General features: G+C 48.4%; 1 protein-coding gene across 8 annotated transcripts in view; it reads right to left on the reverse strand.

Annotated features, from left to right (window-relative positions):
* Positions 1-19,342, reverse strand: part of SLC5A9 (solute carrier family 5 member 9) — a 166,506-nt gene that overhangs the window by 10,756 nt on the left and 136,408 nt on the right. For all 8 annotated transcript variants that reach the window (XM_063939579.1, XM_063939582.1, XM_063939583.1 and 5 more), the window contains 3 exons: positions 13,293-13,400; positions 2,590-2,740; positions 7-175 (listed from right to left, as the gene is read on the reverse strand). In XM_063939579.1, coding sequence (XP_063795649.1) covers positions 7-175; positions 2,590-2,740; positions 13,293-13,400 — 428 coding nt within the window. The remainder of the gene's footprint in view (positions 1-6; positions 176-2,589; positions 2,741-13,292; positions 13,401-19,342) is intronic.

Raw genomic sequence — 19,342 nt, forward strand, 5'->3', positions numbered from 1 at the left:
ACTTACTTGTTCATTGACGCGCTTGACAAAGATAGCCAGGATAAATGTGGCGGTGACCGGAGGTGAGAGATAGCTGGTGACAGATTGCATGTAATCAAACAGCAGCCCGCTGTTAGCAGATTGGATTATGGGGATCCAGACGATGCTAATAACCACGAGTAGGATAATGAAAACTCTGCAAGAGAGAACATGCATCAGGCTGTTAGCAGTTCTGCACCGGACCCGCACATAGGGCCTAATTCAGACCTGATCATAGCCATATACGTATACAATGAGCCACCCTGACATGCGGATGGACACCCAGTACAGGGCTAGTCCGCCCAGCATGTCTGTTTTGTGGAGCAGATGGGACACTTCCACTCTGGGAAAATGTTCTAATTTTGCGCTCCAAATTGGTGTAGGTCAGGTGACGCTCTGAATATTTTTGGAACCTGCTTTGTGCCTCCACGTTGCAGTCTGAGTAGTTTAATAGAAAGAATTATATACTGTACGCAAACCAGTGCCGTTTCTTGCGGCGGGCGAGGAGTGCTGTCACACGGGACGCCCACCGCGTCACTTTAGCTCGATCCTGATGCCCCTGTCACTAGTTCTCTGCTTGGGGGGCCGATTCTTGCATAATGACGCGTTGGTGTTGTGACGTCACGACGCATCACCTCATTTTGCGAAACTCTGCCCTCGAGCGGAGTACTGATGACGGGGAGGAGGGGGAGCACCAGGCGCAACTGGCGGGCGGGAGGAGGAGGAGGTGGGAGATTTGGGCTGGCGGGTGCTGTACACACCCTTGACAACGAGCACTACACAGACCTGGCAACTAGCATTATACAACCCTGGCAACTAGCATTACACAGCCCTGGCAACTAGCATTACACACCCCTGGCAATGATCAGGACACCCGTCCCAGAGCAGGAAACCCCTGTCAACCAGCATGGATCCCAGAGCATGAAACCCCTGCCAACCAGCATGGATCCTAGAGCATGAAACCCCTGGCAACGAGTATGGATCCCAGAGCATGAAACCCTTGGCAACCAGCATGACACCCAGTGCGTGAAACCCTTGGCAACGAGCAGATAATTTAAAAGTAATTAAAAGCTTTACTATAGGGCATAATGTATCAAGGGCTTTGCGGTATGTGGCATAATATGGTGCATGGGGCATTACTGTGTGGTGCTTAATAGGTGGAATTTTTTTTTCCCCCTGTGGTGGCCATGATCTGTTAGTGCAGGGTCAAAAACTGGGGTGTAAGGTAGTCTTTTCAGGTGATACCACGCCCATTTTAGAGAGACCACACCCATTTTTGCGAGGCCATGCTCCCTCGCCAGGAGCACGCGTGCAAATTGGTGTCTTTTATATCCATGGGGGGGGGGCTTTTTATGTCAATGGGGGGGGGGCGCATTTTGAAATCTCACACTAGGAGCCAAATTGGCTAAAAACAGCCCTGATGCAAACAATTATTCCTGTAATAAGCAAGTCCCTATGTCACTCTTATAATTAATGTAATGCAAACATTTGGGTAAAAAACTACTCATGAAATTTGATTGAAATGTGTTTCTCTGTAATGGTAGGGGGATAGACACATGGCTCTGTAATGGTAGCTAGCTGGACACGTGGCTCTGTAATGGTGGCGGGCTGGACACATGGCTCTGTAATCGTGATGGGCTTGACTCATGGCTCTGTAATGGTAGTGAGCTGGACACATGGCTCTGTAATGGTAGCGAGTTGGACACGTGGCTCTGTAATGATAGCAGGCTGGACTCATGGCTCTGTAATGGTAGTGAGCTGGACTCATGGCTCTGTAATGGTAGCGAGTTGGACACGTGGCTCTGTAATGATAGCAGGCTGGACTCATGGCTCTGTAATGGTAGTGAGCTGGACTCATGGCTCTGTAATGATAGCAGGCTGGACTCATGGCTCTGTAATGATAGCAGGCTGGACTCATGGCTCTGTAATGGTAGCTAGCTGGACTCATGGCTCTGTAATGGTAGCGGGCTGGACTCATGGCTCTTTGAAGTCTTTTGCATCACTGTACATCATAACAAGCTTTTACAGTACTTAGTGGTTAGCCAATGACGTACTGTGGTACACAGCTGGTGTTTTGTAGTGCGCTATACAAGTGACCCCCATTGTGTTCCCATGTATGTTTTTCAGGACATATATCCACTTAATGCTGAATCTGCGCTACCACAATGTCACAGTTTAATAAACTACTAAAAGGCATATGTATTAAAAATTGTGCTATGCCCCCAAAACTTAACATTAATTATCACTGCATTTCATAGCAATAAGGAGTGTTTTTTTCTACCATGTCCTCTTATGGGAGCTTGTGTCCCGGCAAAGAGTTAAGAAGTAAGGTGATCGCTTATGGCATCACTTTTCATTTCCAGGTTTGGACTCAACCTTTCCACATGTTCCTAGTTCAAAATGAGCTTGATAAATATGCCCTAGTCCTTTTAAAACACCAAATGAATCATGTACACACCTTTTCTTAAGGTCAATATTGTCCTGCTTTGGGTGCGGGTCAGTATGGCATCATAAAATACTGTATCATTTATTATGCTTACACTAGGCAAAAATAAAATACGGATACTGCACCTTCCCACGATCATAAGCTCTTTTTCCTTGGCGTGCTGGCGGATACGTAACCACACATCAAGGGTGAAGATGGTGCTGGCACTGTTGAAGATTGATGTGAGGGAACTCATAAGAGCGGCCACTATTACTGCGATCATTAAACCCTTTAAACCTGGAACATAAGAGTCCAACACAACACAAATCTGAATAATTGCATGGCACTTTGGGTCTGAGTCGAACACAGCGGTCGTCTGTGACATTATGCTAATACTAGTATACGGGCTTCCCTGGTGTACAGCCGTGAGTCTGTATGTGCAAGGACTGAGGTGCCCACGTTGTGCCTCCTTTGACACTAAAATCCCACTTTGTGGGATTGATTCAGAGCTTTTGCCATAGCCGTTACTGCATCTTTATGCTAATACCACAGCTGATGGTCCTACTGGTGCAACCTCTGGCTGCACCACTGAGCATATTAAGACGCACCATCGGTCCCATGATTGGACATTACACCAGCCCTATAAAAGCACAGATTCTGAACATGGCCACCGTCTTTAGACACATTCATTGACTGTGACGCACCCACAACACGCCCACATCTGGCTAGCTACAACCCTGTTACCACCAAGAAACGCCCACTGTAAATTCATGTATCTGCGTGCAATTTCTGTCTGCGTCTTTGTGCCGTAACCAGTGCGATCTGATGTCACCACAGCATCCATCTCTGAATCAGGCGCTATGTGTCTAGAGACGCAACCACTGGATGCACCATTGAAACTTGCAACTGCCCCATGCTAGGTGCAGATCAGAGTATGGCCTCCAATGTAGGCGATTAAGCTTCTGAGTTAAAAATCACTTCGGCCACACTGGCAACACTCCCATAAAACTGAACATCTTGGCGTGTCTGAATACCCATGTGGCCGGAGAGACCCCAGCCCACGTGGACAATGGCCGCTGCAGCACTGAAGGGGTTAACCCCTAGTGCCCGGTGCCATGTTGCGGACAATAGGCGCTTGGCGTCACTGTTAAATGTACTTACGGCGCTGGGCGCAGACTGTTTAAAAATATGTTTAATGATGTGTCTTAACATGTCATATGTAGTGCTCTGTGCACAATTGCAGGAATGCATGTTTAAATGAATTTAGATTTAAGATGTGGTCACCTGTATATTTAAAGGAAAATGCACTTACTATAGATGTCTGAATAATCATCTCCTGTCAGTAGGAAGTGGCATGCTAATGGCCCTGTCCTAGCAGAGAGGTGTGAATGACAATACCTTTTGATGTGTAACTTCCTTAGAGAGATGTTACTCACAGGGATCTTCTTATCCCATATGTAATAGTAAAGTAGTTCTGGACTTGGAACCTGTTTCATGTAATGATTTAATTGATATACGAACCCTGAATGGCAGATGCAGGAAGGAAGACTGTTTGATGTGTGCAGCCTTTCCTTTTGTAACCCCAAACACTGGGATTGCCTGGAGATGTGAATGAGACAGAAACATTTGTATTTTGAAGCTATGTGATAAATTTATCAATAGTGAATGTTAATCTGATACCAAACGTCTGTGTCACAGAAAGGAGGATATTTTTTTATTGCACTTATATCCTTGTAAAATGTGATTTATTGGTATTTTGTAAAATAACCTGATTGGTTGGAGAAGACAGGGAGGGCTTACCCCCCTGTGATACTGTGTGGAAAATTGACATAAAAAGGAGGCCTGCGTGCCTCCAGATTTGTATTGTACCGTCTTATTCTGCTGGAACATCTTGCTGTATGCTGTTGCCCCTAGCAATAGGGAAGAGTTCTCTTTAGAACTATTGAGCAAATAAAACATCATTGCCTCAAGAAGATTGCTTCATCTTGTGACCTACAGGGTTATGCCAACCATAGCCCCGTCCTCCGTCTGTCCAGGGAAGCACCTAACGTCTCCAAGTTCCGCCTTCCGCCAGCTACCGGTAGAGGCCTAGCAAGTGGCTAGTGGGGATTCGTCAACACCACACAGGTGTGGTAAGGCAGTGCGTCGGCACATACAGAGCAGAACCGTGGTTCCAAATGCCACGGCAGGTTAGGAGTTTGGTGGTGGCAGCATAAACCCGCCCACAGCGCAGTGGGTGGAGTCAGTAACAGGCAGTTACTGACGGTAAGCGGGAATCCCCTATGTGGTCAGGCCTCGTGTGACCTAACCTTCCAATCTGTGCGCAGGAGACGGGACGCGAAAGCGGCGAGTGCTTTCGTACGGGACCGTCCTGTCACAGAAATTGGTGGCATAGTGGTGGGATCAATCCCAGGCGGCTTTTCATCACCCGATTGGAGAAGCCGAGTTACTCAGGAGAGGAGTAACTGCAGCGCAGGAGAACGCACAAGATGGCGGAATTCAGCGGAATGTCCAAGGATGATCTGGAGATCGTGTACCAGGAGAAGGGTGTGGATATCCCTTTCAACGCGTCCAGAAGCGTCATGAAGGCGGCGCTCAGGAGCTGGGAGGAGTCCCATCGGGCGGAGGTGGAAAGCACTGACGGCGTCAGCATCGCAGAGGATGGCCCAACAGTGGACCTTCGTAAGGAACCGGTGAGACCCACAAGCCCCGCCCTCTCTCACAGCAGCAATGTTTCCCAGCAATCCCTAGCAGGGCCAGGATCCCAACGTCCCAGGGGGGGCGTCCCGGATACCCTAGCAGATCGGCTACCGGAATTGGGGGAAAGGGCAACGGAGCAAGAGCGCTTGATCATCATCCAGATGTGGCGTGATGAGTGGGCACCACAGGCCGTGGTACCCCGGGAGCCGTTGTCAGCTGTTGTACACAGATCGGGACGCATTCAGTTTGCCAAGTTTGCAGACAGTAATGGGGACATTGATGGACATTTACAAGTTTTTGAAAGGACTTGTAAACTACACGATTTACCCAAGTCGGAGTGGGTGAGACACCTTGTGCCCACTCTGCATGGAGAGGCATTGGAGGCCTATCGAGGAGTGGCGACGGAGGACTGTGGGGACTACGACGAAGTCTCACGGGCCCTCCTCCAGCGATTCTTCATCACTCCAGAGTCTTACAGGAAGAAGTTCAGAGACTTGCCCAAGAATCCTAGCAGCACCCATGGGCAGTTCGCCGCCCAGCTGCGGCAGTACGTGGTGAAGTGGGTGAAGGATTCTGAAGCCACTACATGGGACGCACTGATCGACCTGATCTGCAGGGAGCAGTTCTACCGCAGGTGCACCCCAGAAGTGAAGGAGTGGGTGCTAGATCGGGAGCCACCCAGCTTAAAGATGGCTGCCCAGTTAGCAGACAAGTATGTGGCAATTCGGCCACAGGGCCAGAAGCGCCCAGCCAGCAGCCAGCTCCAAAAGACTGTACCACCAAGGGGACACCCCTCTTCAACTCATCACCCCCAAAGACAAGCATCTTCCAACCCGGGTGCTCTTGGCCAGCAACCGCACCGCAGCGTCCCTGCAACTGATCAGAGATCATCGGTGCCACGACTGGAGAAGAAGTGCTACGGCTGTGGAAAAATCGGACATCTGAGGATGAACTGTCCTGCATCCCAAGCACCCCAGACTTGTGCCCCAAATCAGAGTGCTGGAGCCCGGATCGCTTGTTTGTTGAGAGGAGATGAGCCTACAGAGACTGTTCCCCCTCCAGTCAGTCCGATGGAGTGTGGCGAGAGACAGGTGCACTCTGCGGAGAGAGTCACCTGCATGGCCAAACAGCCCCTACACAACATGTGGAGGCCCCTGCAGCCGGTCCACGTGGGACCCCTGCAGGGGGAAGGCCTAAGAGACTCTAGGGCCTCAATCACTGTGGTGAGCCCCCACCTTATAGATCCTAATGCAGTATTGCAGGGTCGCACTGCCAAGGTCACCCTGGCAGATGGAATAGAGAAAGCGGTTCCCATGGCAAGAGTCTACCTGGACTGGGGAGCTGGACCAGAGTTGCGAGAAGTTGCAGTCATGGATGGTCTCCCAACTGATGTGGTCCTAGGAAATTATCTGGGTGGTGGGATCGTCACTACGTTTGCTGGCGCCATTTCCCGGAGTCAAGTTCCACAACCACCGTTGACATCAGCTACTCCAGCACAGCCCAGCCCAGAGGAAAAGACTACAGCTGCTAGACAACTGCCAGCACAGCCAACCACAGCATCAACCAGCCCAGAGGAAAAGATTACAGCGGCTAGATCGGCACATCGATCCCGCATGCCTTTTGCCTCTGGTATGCCTACGTCCCCTAGCAACGCAGAGGATGTCGGTTCCAGCTCGTTTGATCCAGTGGGGGTGCCCAATGATGCTCCTGACCCCAGTGGTTTGCCAACTCCGGCGGTGAGTATGAGAAACCACACTGACTTTTCCATGACTGACCCCTACCAGACTGACCCTAGTAGTCCCCACCTAGATCCCCCTGTAGAGTGTCCCAATTTAGGAGAGATTGAGGGCCACAGGCAGGAGTTTAGGGAGGTTCAACTCTCTGACCCATCCCCGAAAGGCATGAGGCGCCACTCTGGCAGCGGTCTTGACAGGGTTGGGGCGGGAAGTTTGACCTGGCGGGAAGGGTTAAGGTACAGGGTAGCCAGGAAAGTGGGAGGGGATAGACCAGATAGGGAATGTGTCCAACTGGCCCCCCCAGGGAACGTTCCTGCGCAACCGGTGTCTGTTGCCAGCGAAACCCCTTTGGACAGTAACCCGGAGACAGACCGTACCCTGAAGTGCCTGACACAGAGCTTACCCTGGTCTGGAATGTCGGATGACGCCCAGACCAACTGTAAGGCTGGTGCCATGCGTTGGTAGCTGGGGCACTCCAGCGGTTGTGTTGTCTCTGGGCCTCTGCCCATAGGAGAACCTTTCCAGCCAGTTGCTGTGGACATAGCAGGTCCCCTGCCTGTGCTCAGTAGATCGGGGAAGACACGCAGCCTCCTGTAGTGGATGCCACACAGGATCCAGAGGCTGGTGGTCTGTCCGGCATCACTGTGGCACAGGTAGCGGACGAGGAGGAAGGAGTAGGCCTAGGTGACAGGGTAGGTTTCCCGAGTCATAGGTCGACGGAGGAGGATTGGAGGGCAGGTCTGACAGTTAGGGCAGACAGTTGCCAGATAGGTATGACGGAGGTGCAGTGCCTGGGGCACCATGTGGGAGGAGACAGGGGTAGGCCCAAACCAGAGGGGGTGGAGGCAATCAGAGGCTGTCCCCGACCCACATCACCCAGACCGTTACTGACCTTAGAACCTGTAAGGCCTTACGGACACGTTGTCATCGACTTTAGTCCTGTAGTAAACCCCTTGACAGAGATGGCTAGGAAGGGCATTCCCAAGTCAGTGGTCTTTGCACCCGCTTGCGAGTTGGCATTCCAGTCATTGAAGGAGGCTTGGGTACCCGCTCCAGTGCTGATGGCGCACATTCTTGACCAGGACTGTGCGTTATGAACTACTGCGCCACTGCACGGACTGAGAGCAGTACCGAGCCAGAAAGAGCCATATGGGCAGGAGCACCCTGTGGCCTGTTTGAGCAGAAAACTGCCTTGGTGGGAGGTGGGGTATGCCACAATTGGGACACCTTGGGTGGCACTTGTTTGTAACCAGCCCCCCACCGTGGTGACTTACCACCCACCCGTTAGGTGGCGGCAACCTACCTTGGGGAAATTGGACAGTCTTTTGTGGTGGAGCCTTGAACTTGGACTTCAGGGGGACTATTTGAACATTGTGCACCCACGAAGAGAGGCCCACTGCACTATGGATGAACTGTCTAGGCCGGAGCCTACGCCCCCAGGTAGCATCACCTTCAACCCCATTAAGGACTGCGGGACCAGGGACCAAATCATTGGGACATGGGTCCCTGGTTGACCCGCTTGAATGGGGGGGGAGGAGTGTGGCCGGAGAGACCCCAGCCCACGTGGACAATGGCCGCTGCAGCACTGAAGGGGTTAACCCCTAGTGCCCGGCGCCATGTTGCGGACATTAGGCGTTTGGCGTAACTGTTAAATGTACTTACGGCGCTGGGCGCAGACTGTTTAAAAATATGTTTAATGATGTGTCTTAACATGTCATATGTAGTGCTCTGTGCACAATTGCAGGAATGCATGTTTAAATGAATTTAGATTTAAGATGTGGTCACCTGTATATTTAAAGGAAAATGCACTTACTATAGATGTCTGAATAATCATCTCCTGTCAGTAGGAAGTGGCATGCTAATGGCCCTGTCCTAGCAGAGAGGTGTGAATGACAATACCTTTTGATGTGTAACTTCCTTAGAGAGATGTTACTCACGGGGATCTTCTTATCCCATATGTAAAGTAGTTCTGGACTTGGAACCTGTTTCATGTAATGATTTAATTGATATACGAACCCTGAATGGCAGATGCAGGAAGGAAGACTGTTTGATGTGTGCAGCCTTTCCTTTTGTAACCCCAAACACTGGGATTGCCTGGAGATGTGAATGAGACAGAAACATTTGTATTTTGAAGCTATGTGATAAATTTATCAATAGTGAATGTTAATCTGATACCAAACGTCTGTGTCACAGAAAGGAGGATATTTTTTTATTGCACTTATATCCTTGTAAAATGTGATTTATTGGTATTTTGTAAAATAACCTGATTGGTTGGAGAAGACAGGGAGGGCTTACCCCCCTGTGATACTGTGTGGAAAATTGACATAAAAAGGAGGCCTGCGTGCCTCCAGATTTGTATTGTACCGTCTTATTCTGCTGGAACATCTTGCTGTATGCTGTTGCCCCTAGCAATAGGGAAGAGTTCTCTTTAGAACTATTGAGCAAATAAAACATCATTGCCTCAAGAAGATTGCTTCATCTTGTGACCTACAGGGTTATGCCAACCATAGCCCCGTCCTCCGTCTGTCCAGGGAAGCACCTAACGTCTCCAAGTTCCGCCTTCCGCCAGCTACCGGTAGAGGCCTAGCAAGTGGCTAGTGGGGATTCGTCAACACCACACAGGTGTGGTAAGGCAGTGCGTCGGCACATACAGAGCAGAACCGTGGTTCCAAACGCCACGGCAGGTTAGGAGTTTGGTGGTGGCAGCATAAACCCGCCCACAGCGCAGTGGGTGGAGTCAGTAACAGGCGGTTACTGACGGTAAGCGGGAATCCCCTATGTGGTCAGGCCTCGTGTGACCTAACCTTCCAATCTGTGCGCAGGAGACGGGACGCGAAAGTGGCGAGTGCTTTCGTACGGGACCGTCCTGTCACAACCCACCTCCCAGTGACCACCCAGGAATGCACAATATATTTCTGAGACTGTGCATCTCATAAATAAAAAGTACACTTTTTACATGCATGCAAAAATGCATATGTCTGTATACAGGCGACCGCTGGGTCCCACTATAAAATATATCACTGAAGACTACGACTAAAAAAAGATCCATAAAAACTATAAAGTGACAATTTATTAGGACAATAAAATAATAAAAAACACAAAGGTAAAATAAAACCGATGAACAAAAAAACCCTTATCCTTTATCAGGAGTCAAGAGGTCAATCAGGGATGGCTCAACGCGTTTCATCCTTTAGACTTTATCAAGAATGAAGTCTAAAGGACAGAACGCATTGGACCGATCCCTGATAAATTGTCATCTTTTTTCATAGTTTTTTTTATGGATGTCTTTTATTGTCTTCTGTGATATATTTTAGTGTGGGACACCAGTGGTCACTTGTACCCACATTACTCATTTCCACTTTTTTAAAGAAAATTACTTACCATCGCTACTTTATTTGGGTCATCTGATGCCCTTAATAATAAGAAGAGAGTGTCTTAATTATTGGTCTATGTACAGCTTTCTGTGTGCTAATAAGATTCACAAGTGGCGCTGTAATCATCTATTTTTTTCTGTCTGTAAACAGCTTTGACGCATTTTACACTTATAGGAGCAATCACAAGAATTGCAAGGATTGCTCCTGTATTGCAAGCAAGGGCATAGCTACCATAGGTGCAGGGAGTGCAGTTCCTATGGGGCCCAGAACTGAGAGGAGCCTAGCTTCCCTGTTAAGGTTATGTGTTTTTTCACCATTTGGTGGTACATAGGGGCCCCTACAAACAGGTGCCACTGCCAGTGGTGACACCCAGAGTTGGGAGAGAGAAGGGAAAACGCGCTGGTGAAAAGGGGGCATGGCCTTGTGAACAGGAGGCATATCCACGCAGGCAGGGGGCATGGCCTCTCAACCTGAACCCCCATTTCATCACTCCGGGGTCCAGGAGCTGCAGACAGCACCCAGGGACCAGTGTGTGTGCGGTGCTGGCTCCTACACAGTGACGGGAGCTGGGTGCTGCGCGTAATGTCACAGTGTAGCTACGCAAGGCATGCCGGGAGTTGTAGTCTCCCCACAGCACTGCCGTGACATCACAGTGACACGCACCCTCTGCGGTCTAACATGCCAGATACACATATGCCACACACTATTCACCGCTGCTCTGCTAAGCAGGGCAGCGAGTGCATGAGTATCCCAACTGCCCCCCCCCCCACCGCGGGACACTGCGGCCCGCGGGTGGGACAGCGGGACAGTCCCCAGAAAATGGGACTGTCCCGCGAAAATCGGGACAGTTGGGAGGTATGTGAATGTTATGCTGTTTGTTTTCAATATAGGGGGATTTAACTGAAGGTACACATAGCTCATGTATGTACGAGAGCCAATCAAATGAGCCTGTCCCCCTTAACCCTTTCCACCAATACATCAGTAGAAAAACTTTATACAAACTCTCCATTGGTCCATCAGGGGTGGTTTCTGGGTACTCAGAATCCATCCCTATGTGCGCCACTCACTTATGACTGGAGAGATAAAACAGGGGAAGGGCGGGTGAATGTAGGCAGAGTCTAGTCATTGCATGTTCACATCATTGCAACAGAAGTAGACCTAGACACAGCAGAAGATAATTTATCAGGAGGCAAGTCTCTTGCAGTTGCTGGATCACTGCTGATTGCAGATTGACCTGTCTAGCTGGCAGTACAGAAATAGTCAGCGTTGCTGTTATATTATATGACGTTGTGGCTGCACATCCGTATTACTGAATGGATATTTGCATTTGGACTGCAGTATGAAACAAGAATACCACTTAATCTTAATGGGACAACATCGCACTCTCCTAAGCCAATCAGCTCCTAACTGTCAGGTTAAAGGATATGGGTGGGATGCAGAACATCCTGCTACTTATCGGGTAGATACCGCCGTAAATAATGCATGTATGTACCAAGAAATTCATAAAGGACGGCCCTCCAGATGAGAGCTGTCCTTTGTGATAAAAGAACTTCCCAGTTTAGGACCTGGGAGGCCTTCTGCGCATGTGCAGAATGATGCAGCAGCCGCAGGGGATGCTGGTTTTATCCCTTTCAGGAAGAAATGCGAAGAAGCACATAGGCTATTATTGGGTAACTCCACCCATAGATGGCATTACCGATTGGTTCCAAGCTCCAGAATGCATTGCATTCTGGAGCTTTGAACACATGGAAATGCAGTAAAAACCTCAAAAACGTGATTTTTCTGATTTCTATTACTGTATCGCATTTAAGGCTTTACTACATCCTGCCTTATGTTTGAAAAATGACAGCTAGGAGCTGATTCGTTGGTAGTTTTTCTATCTCCACTTTATCACTCAAGACAAAGGGGGTCATTCCGAGTTGATCGCTAGCTGCCGTTGTTCGCAGCGCAGCAATTAGGCAAAAAAAAATCGGAATTTCTGCGCATGCGTATGCACTGCATTGCGCACGCGCGACGTACGGGTACAATGGCCTTTGTGGTTTTGCACAGGTTCTAGCGACGTTTTCATTCAAACTGGCGGCCGCAATAAGATTGACAGGAAAGGGGCGTTTCTGGGTGGTAACTGACCGTTTTCAGGGAGTGCCTTGAAAAACGCAGGCGTGCCAGGGAAAACGCAGGTGTGTCTGTGCGAACGCTGGGCGGGTGTCTGACGTCAAAATCCTCCAACGTTAGAATCATCACACACGAAGAGTAAGTTCAGGGCTGGTCTTGTTTTGCACAAAATGTTTTTGCAGGCGCTCTGCTGCACAGGCGTTCGCACTTCTGCAAAGCGAAAATACACTCCCCAGTGGGCGGCGACAATACGTTTGCACGGCTGCTAAAAACTGCTAGCGAGCGATCAAGTCGGAATGACCCCCATAGTACATCTGCTCTACAGTCTCTTTCACAAGCCTTCCATAATCAATGCAGAATCAGGCCTTTTCTCACCCTGGATGCTACTAGAACTCACTCCTCAATAAGGGGCATATTAATCATAAAAAAATTGTGCAATGAGAATTTTTAGTTTTTAATTCTCATTGTATTCGCAAACATTTTTTCACTGTTCATCATGCCACCATGAGAAAATTCTCACTTTGAAATAACTGCTCTTTTTGAGAAGACAGTTTTTCAGAAAGTGATACATTTCACATCTGAAGTCACAATCCTTGCCCCCCTTCTTCCCATGGCGTCCGGCTGCTGCCGCAACCCCCACGCTGCTACCTTTTGTTTCTCTGCTGCGGCTGCTTTCCCCCCAGCCCGCACCTTAAGGTTCTGTGTCCTGGCTGTGGCTGCACACCCCGCCCCCCCGTCGGCAACTGTGTTTCTCCGGCTGCAGAGTGATTTCATGGTGATGACTGCTAGATTGTACCACGGACTTCAAGTCACACACATATCCCACCTGACAGTCATTATTGAATTGTAAAAGATACTCAGTTGAACAAAAGTTATTTCAATGATCCCGTTTTCACCCCAAACAGAAATAATAAACGGACATCTCACCTACAGGCATGAGTCTAATTACCAGCTTGGGATATGCCATGTTGGAGCAGCTCACATTAATCTGACAGTATTTAAAGCATTCTTCAGGGTGAACACAGCCGATTTCATCTGTGGAGAAAGTGAAACAAATATATACATCAACCTCAAAAGAACTAATACTCTGCCCAGGCCAATCACCAATCCGAGATTTGCGCCAATGCTGTGCGAATCAACGCTGCCACCAGCAAAGACTTTTAACGTACAGTATTATGGACATTGCAGGTGTCTTTAGCTTTTTCCTGTAACCACAAATCTCAATATCTCATGAAAAAATAGGTAACATGGAGTTCGCTTGCCTTGGGTTCAAGAACACAGCAGTCAGAACTAAAATTATATTTTTATTATAATTAAGAAATATCTTCAGGTTTACAAATGTAATAAGATTACAAAGAATATAAGGAGCTTTAGAAAAGATATACAGGTTACTAACAGTCTCAATAAACAAAAAGGGAATAAACAAAATCAGAACCCAAGTACTCTTACGTAGTGCATTATGTTCTTTGTGAGGAAGCTTCACAAGAAAATAGACATCCATTCAGGCATTGGCAGCCACTTCCATCAGAATGAATCACTGGCAGCAAATAGCTCTTTGCACTATTTCAATGACACCATTGTAGGACAATGACGGGGATGGACAAGTATACAGAGAACAATATGTAACCTTTCTACCTGAAGAGAATGTTAGATACAATGGGCCTGATAGTGGATCGGACGCTGCAACCTCCGTATCTGTGTCTTTTGCTGATCTTGCATTCTAGGACGTAGCACTGGATCAGCTGTGACACTATTAGTCGGTTGCGTGACCCATGGAATCATGCAAGCCAGTCGCCACCGCTCCAATCAAGCAGTATACTTGCCTACACTCCCAAATGCCACAACTCCCCTGTTCCGCCTCCTTTGCAGTGCCACACCCACACCCTGCCCCCTGAGATGCGTCACATCCCCCGCATTGTCCTTGGGGCAATGAGGAAGTCAACAACTATGCCAAGTCTTCCGACTGAGATCCTGGTCTAGGCACTGCCTCAAAAAATGGGGGCAACATACCTCTGTTTTTGGAAAAGTCGGATGTCCCCATCCCCTCCCCACCCACAAACAGCTTCAGACTGTCATGTCAATCACTTGATGTCTGCAGCTGTAGTGTGTCCAACGACGCAGGACCTGTACTGCACATGCGCAGTACCGGTCCGGCGTATCAGCAAAGTACCGAACATCTGTACTTTGCGACATCCTGCCCACTTGTGTTGAGACCCAAATAAAGCCCTGAGCTTGTAGCTGCCACATACCATTAATAAAACCAGAAAAGTCTTTGTTGAGAGCCACAGACACAACACAACAGCCATACACATAATAATTACCTCAGATGATGTCAACTAACACACAAACCCACTTTCCAGACAGATTATGCAGCGTTAAAACAATGAAATACAAATGGGCTATTGCAGAGTTGTTGGCACAATGGGAATATTGTAAAAAAAAAAAAAAAAGGGGCGCGGAGCAAAGAATATTTCCACACAAGATACACAAGCCTCCGCAACACTAGCATACTGTATGCATTAGTGATGAGCGGGTTCGGTTTCCGAGAAACCGAACCCCCCCGAACTTCACCCTTTTTAGACGGGTCCGAGCCATACTCTGGTTCTCCCGTATGGCTCGGTTAACCCGAGCGCGCCCAAACGTCATCATCCCGCTGTCGGATTCTCGCGAGATTCTGATTCTATATAAGCAGCCGCGCGTCGCCGCCATTTTCACACGTGCATTGAGATTGATAGAGAGAGGACGTGGCTGGCGTCCTCTCCGTTTATATAGTTATATATTACACAGTTGATCTGATTGCTTAGCTTATTGTGGGGAGGATTGGGGAGCAGCTGTTAGGAGGAGTACAGTGCAGAGTTTTGCTAATAGTGACCACCAGTTTTTTATCCGTTCTCTGCCTGAAAAAAACGCTCCATACCATATCTGAGCTCAGTGTGCTGCATGATATATCTGTGCTGAGTGCTCACACTGCTTAATTGTGGGGACTGGGGAGCAGCTATAGCAGGAGTACAGTGCACAGTTTTGCTGACAGTGACCACCAGTATACGTTTGTATGCCTGAAAAACACTCCTGTGGTGTCTTTTTTTTCATACTATAAACGCAGTCTGCTGACAGTGTCCACCAGGTCCATTATACTGTATATAGCAGTACGGTAGGCCACTGCTGTACCTACCTCTGTGTCGTCACTCGTCGTCCATAAGTATACTATCCATCCATCTACATTGTATACCTGTGGTGTCTTTTTTTTTTATACTATAAACGCAGTCTGCTGACAGTGTCCACCAGGTCCATTATACTGTATATAGCAGTACGGTAGGCCACTGCTGTACCTACCTCTGTGTCGTCACTCGTCGTCCATAAGTATACTAACCATCCATCTACATTGTATACCTGTGGTGTCTTTTTTTCTTTATACTATAAACGCAGTCTGCTGACAGTGTCCACCAGGTCCATTATACTGTATATAGCAGTACGGTAGGCCACTGCTGTACCTACCTCTGTGTCGTCACTCGTCGTCCATAAGTATACTATCCATCCATCTACATTGTATACCTGTGGTGTCTTTTTTTTTTAATACTATAAACGCAGTCTGCTGACAGTGTCCACCAGGTCCATTATACTGTATATAGCAGTACGGTAGGCCACTGCTGTACCTACCTCTGTGTCGTCACTCGTCGTCCATAAGTATACTATCCATCCATCTACATTGTATACCTGTGGTGTCTTTTTTTCTTTATACTATAAACGCAGTCTGCTGACAGTGTCCACCAGGTCCATTATACTGTATATAGCAGTACGGTAGGCCACTGCTGTACCTACCTCTGTGTCGTCACTCGTCATCCATAAGTATACTATCCATCCATCTACATTGTATACCTGTGGTGTCTTTTTTTCTTTATACTATAAACGCAGTCTGCTGACAGTGTCCACCAGGTCCATTATACTGTATATAGCAGTACGGTAGGCCACTGCTTTACCTACTTCTGTGTCGTCACTCGTCGTCCATAAGTATACTATCCATCCATCTACATTGTATACCTGTGGTGTCTTTTTTTTCTTTATACTATAAACGCAGTCTGCTGACAGTGTCCACCAGGTCCATTATACTGTATATAGCAGTACGGTAGGCCACTGCTGTACCTACCTCTGTGTCGTCACTCGTCGTCCATAAGTATACTATCCATCCATCTACATTGTATACCTGTGGTGTCTTTTTTTTTTATACTATAAACGCAGTCTGCTGACAGTGTCCACCAGGTCCATTATACTGTATATAGCAGTACGGTAGGCCACTTCTGTACCTACCTCTGTGTCGTCACTCGTCGTTCCTAAGTATACTATCCATCCATCTACATTGTATACCTGTGGTGCCTTTTAGTTGTGCGCATTAAAATATGGAGAACAAAAATGTGGAGATTAAAAAAATAGGGAAAGATCAAGATCCACTTCCACCTCGTGCTGAAGCTGCTGCCACTAGTCATGGCCAAGACGATGAAATGCCATCAACGTCGTCTGCCAAAGCCGATGCCCAATGTCATAGTACAGAGCATGTGAAATCCAAAACACAAAAGATCAGTAAAATGACCCAAAAATCAAAATTAAAAGCGTCTGAGGAGAAGCGTAAACTTGCCAATATGCCATTTACGACACGGAGTGGCAAGGAACGGCTGAGGCCCTGGCGTATGTTCATGGCTAGTGGTTCAGCTTCACATGAGGATGGAAGCACTAATCCTCTCGCTAGAAAAAAGAAAAGACTTAAGCTGGCAAAAGCACAGCAAAGAACTGTGCGTTCTTCGAAATCACAAATCCCCAAGGAGAGTCCAATTGTGTCGGTTGCGATGCCTGACCTTTCCAACACTGGACGGGAAGAGCTTGCGCCTTCCACCATTTGCACGCCCCCTGCAAGTGCTGGAAGGAGCACCCACAGTCCAGTTCCTGATAGTCAAATTGAAGATGTCAGTGTTGAAGTACACCAGGATGAGGATATGGGTGTTGCTGGCGCAGGGGAAGAAATTGACAAGGAGGATTCTGATGGTGAGGTGGTTTGTTTAAGTCAGGCACCCGGGGAGACACCTGTTGTCTGTGGGACGAATATGGCCATTGACATGCCTGGTCAAAATACAAAAAAAATCAGCTCTTCGATGTGGAATTATTTCAACACAAATGCGGACAACAGGTGTCAAGCCGTGTGTTGCCTTTGTCAAGCTGTAATAAGTAGGGGTAAGGACGTTAACCACCTCGGAACATCCTCACTTATACGTCACCTGCAGCGCATTCATCATAAGTCAGTGACAAGTTCAAAAACTTTGGGCGACAGCGGAAGCAGTCCACTGACCACTAAATCCCTTCCTCTTGTAACCAAGCTCCCGCAAACCACACCACCAACTCCCTCAGTGTCAATTTCCTCCTTACCCAGGAAAGCCAATAGTCCTACAGGCCAAGTCACTGGCAAGTCTGACGAGTCCTCTCCTGCCTGGGATTCCTCCGATGCATCCTTGAGTGTAACGCCTACTGCTGCTGGCGCTGCTGTTGTTGCTGCTGGGAGTCGATCGGCATCCCAGAGGGGAAGTCGGAAGACCACTTGTACTACTTCCAGTAAGCAATTGACTGTCCAACAGTCCTTTGCGAGGAAGATGAAATATCACAGCAGTCATCCTGCTGCAAAGCGGATAACTGAGGCCTTGGCAGCCTGGGCGGTGAGAAACGTGGTTCCGGTATCCATCGTTACTTCAGAGCCAACTATAGACTTGATTGAGGTACTGTGTCCCCGGTACCAAATACCATCTAGGTTCCATTTCTCTAGGCAGGCGATACCGAAAATGTACACAGACCTCAGAAAAAGAGTCACCAGTGTCCTAAAAAATGCAGTTGTACCCAATGTCCACTTAACCACGGACATGTGGACAAGTGGAGCAGGGCAGACTCAGGACTATATGACTGACAGCCCACTGGGTAGATGTATTGCCTCCCGCTGCAAGAACAGCAGCGGCGGCACCAGTAGCAGCATCTCGCAAACGCGAACTCGTTCCTAGGCAGGCTACGCTTTGTATCACCGCTTTCCAGAATACGCACACAGCTGAAAACCTCTTACGGCAACTGAGGAAGATCATCGCAGAATGGCTTACCCCAATTGGACTCTCCTGGGGATTTGTGACATCGGACAACGCCAGCAATATTGTGCGTACATTACATCTGGGCAAATTCCAGCACATCCCATGTTTTGCACATACCTTGAATTTGGTGGTGCAGAATTATTTAAAAAACGACAGGGGCGTGCAAGAGATGCTGTCGGTGGCCCGAAGAATTGCGGGCCACTTTCGGCGTTCAGGCACCGCGTACAGAAGACTGGAGCACCACCAAACACACCTGAACCTGCCATCATCTGAAGCAGGAGGTGGTAACGAGGTGGAATTCAACCCTCTATATGCTTCAGAGGATGGAGGAGCAGCAAAAGGCCATTCAAGCCTATACATCTGGCCACGATATAGGCAAAGGAGGTGGAATGCACCTGTCTCAAGCGCAGTGGAGAATGATTTCAACGTTGTGCAAGGTTCTGCAACCCTTTGAACTTGCCACACATGAAGTCAGTTCAGACACTGCCAGCCTGAGTCAGGTCATTCCCCTCATCAGGCTTTTGCAGAAGAAGCTGGAGACATTGAAGGAGGAGCTAAAACAGAGCGATTCCGCTAGGCATGTGGGACTTGTGGATGGAGCCCTTCATTCGCTTAACCAGGATTCACGGGTGGTCAATCTGTTGAAATCAGAGCACTACATTTTGGCCACCGTGCTCGATCCTAGATTTAAAACCTACGTTGTAGCTCTCTTTCCAGCAGACACAAGTCTGCAGGGGTTCAAAGACCTGCTGGTGAGAAAATTGTCAAGTCAAGCGGAACGAGACCCGTCAACAGCTCCTCCTTCACATTCTCCCGCAACTGGGGGTGCGAGGAAAAGGCTAAGAATTCCGAGCCCACCCGCTG

The sequence above is a fragment of the Pseudophryne corroboree genome, chromosome 9 (assembly GCF_028390025.1).
Source record: "Pseudophryne corroboree isolate aPseCor3 chromosome 9, aPseCor3.hap2, whole genome shotgun sequence".
In the NCBI taxonomy this organism is placed as follows: domain Eukaryota; kingdom Metazoa; phylum Chordata; class Amphibia; order Anura; family Myobatrachidae; genus Pseudophryne; species Pseudophryne corroboree.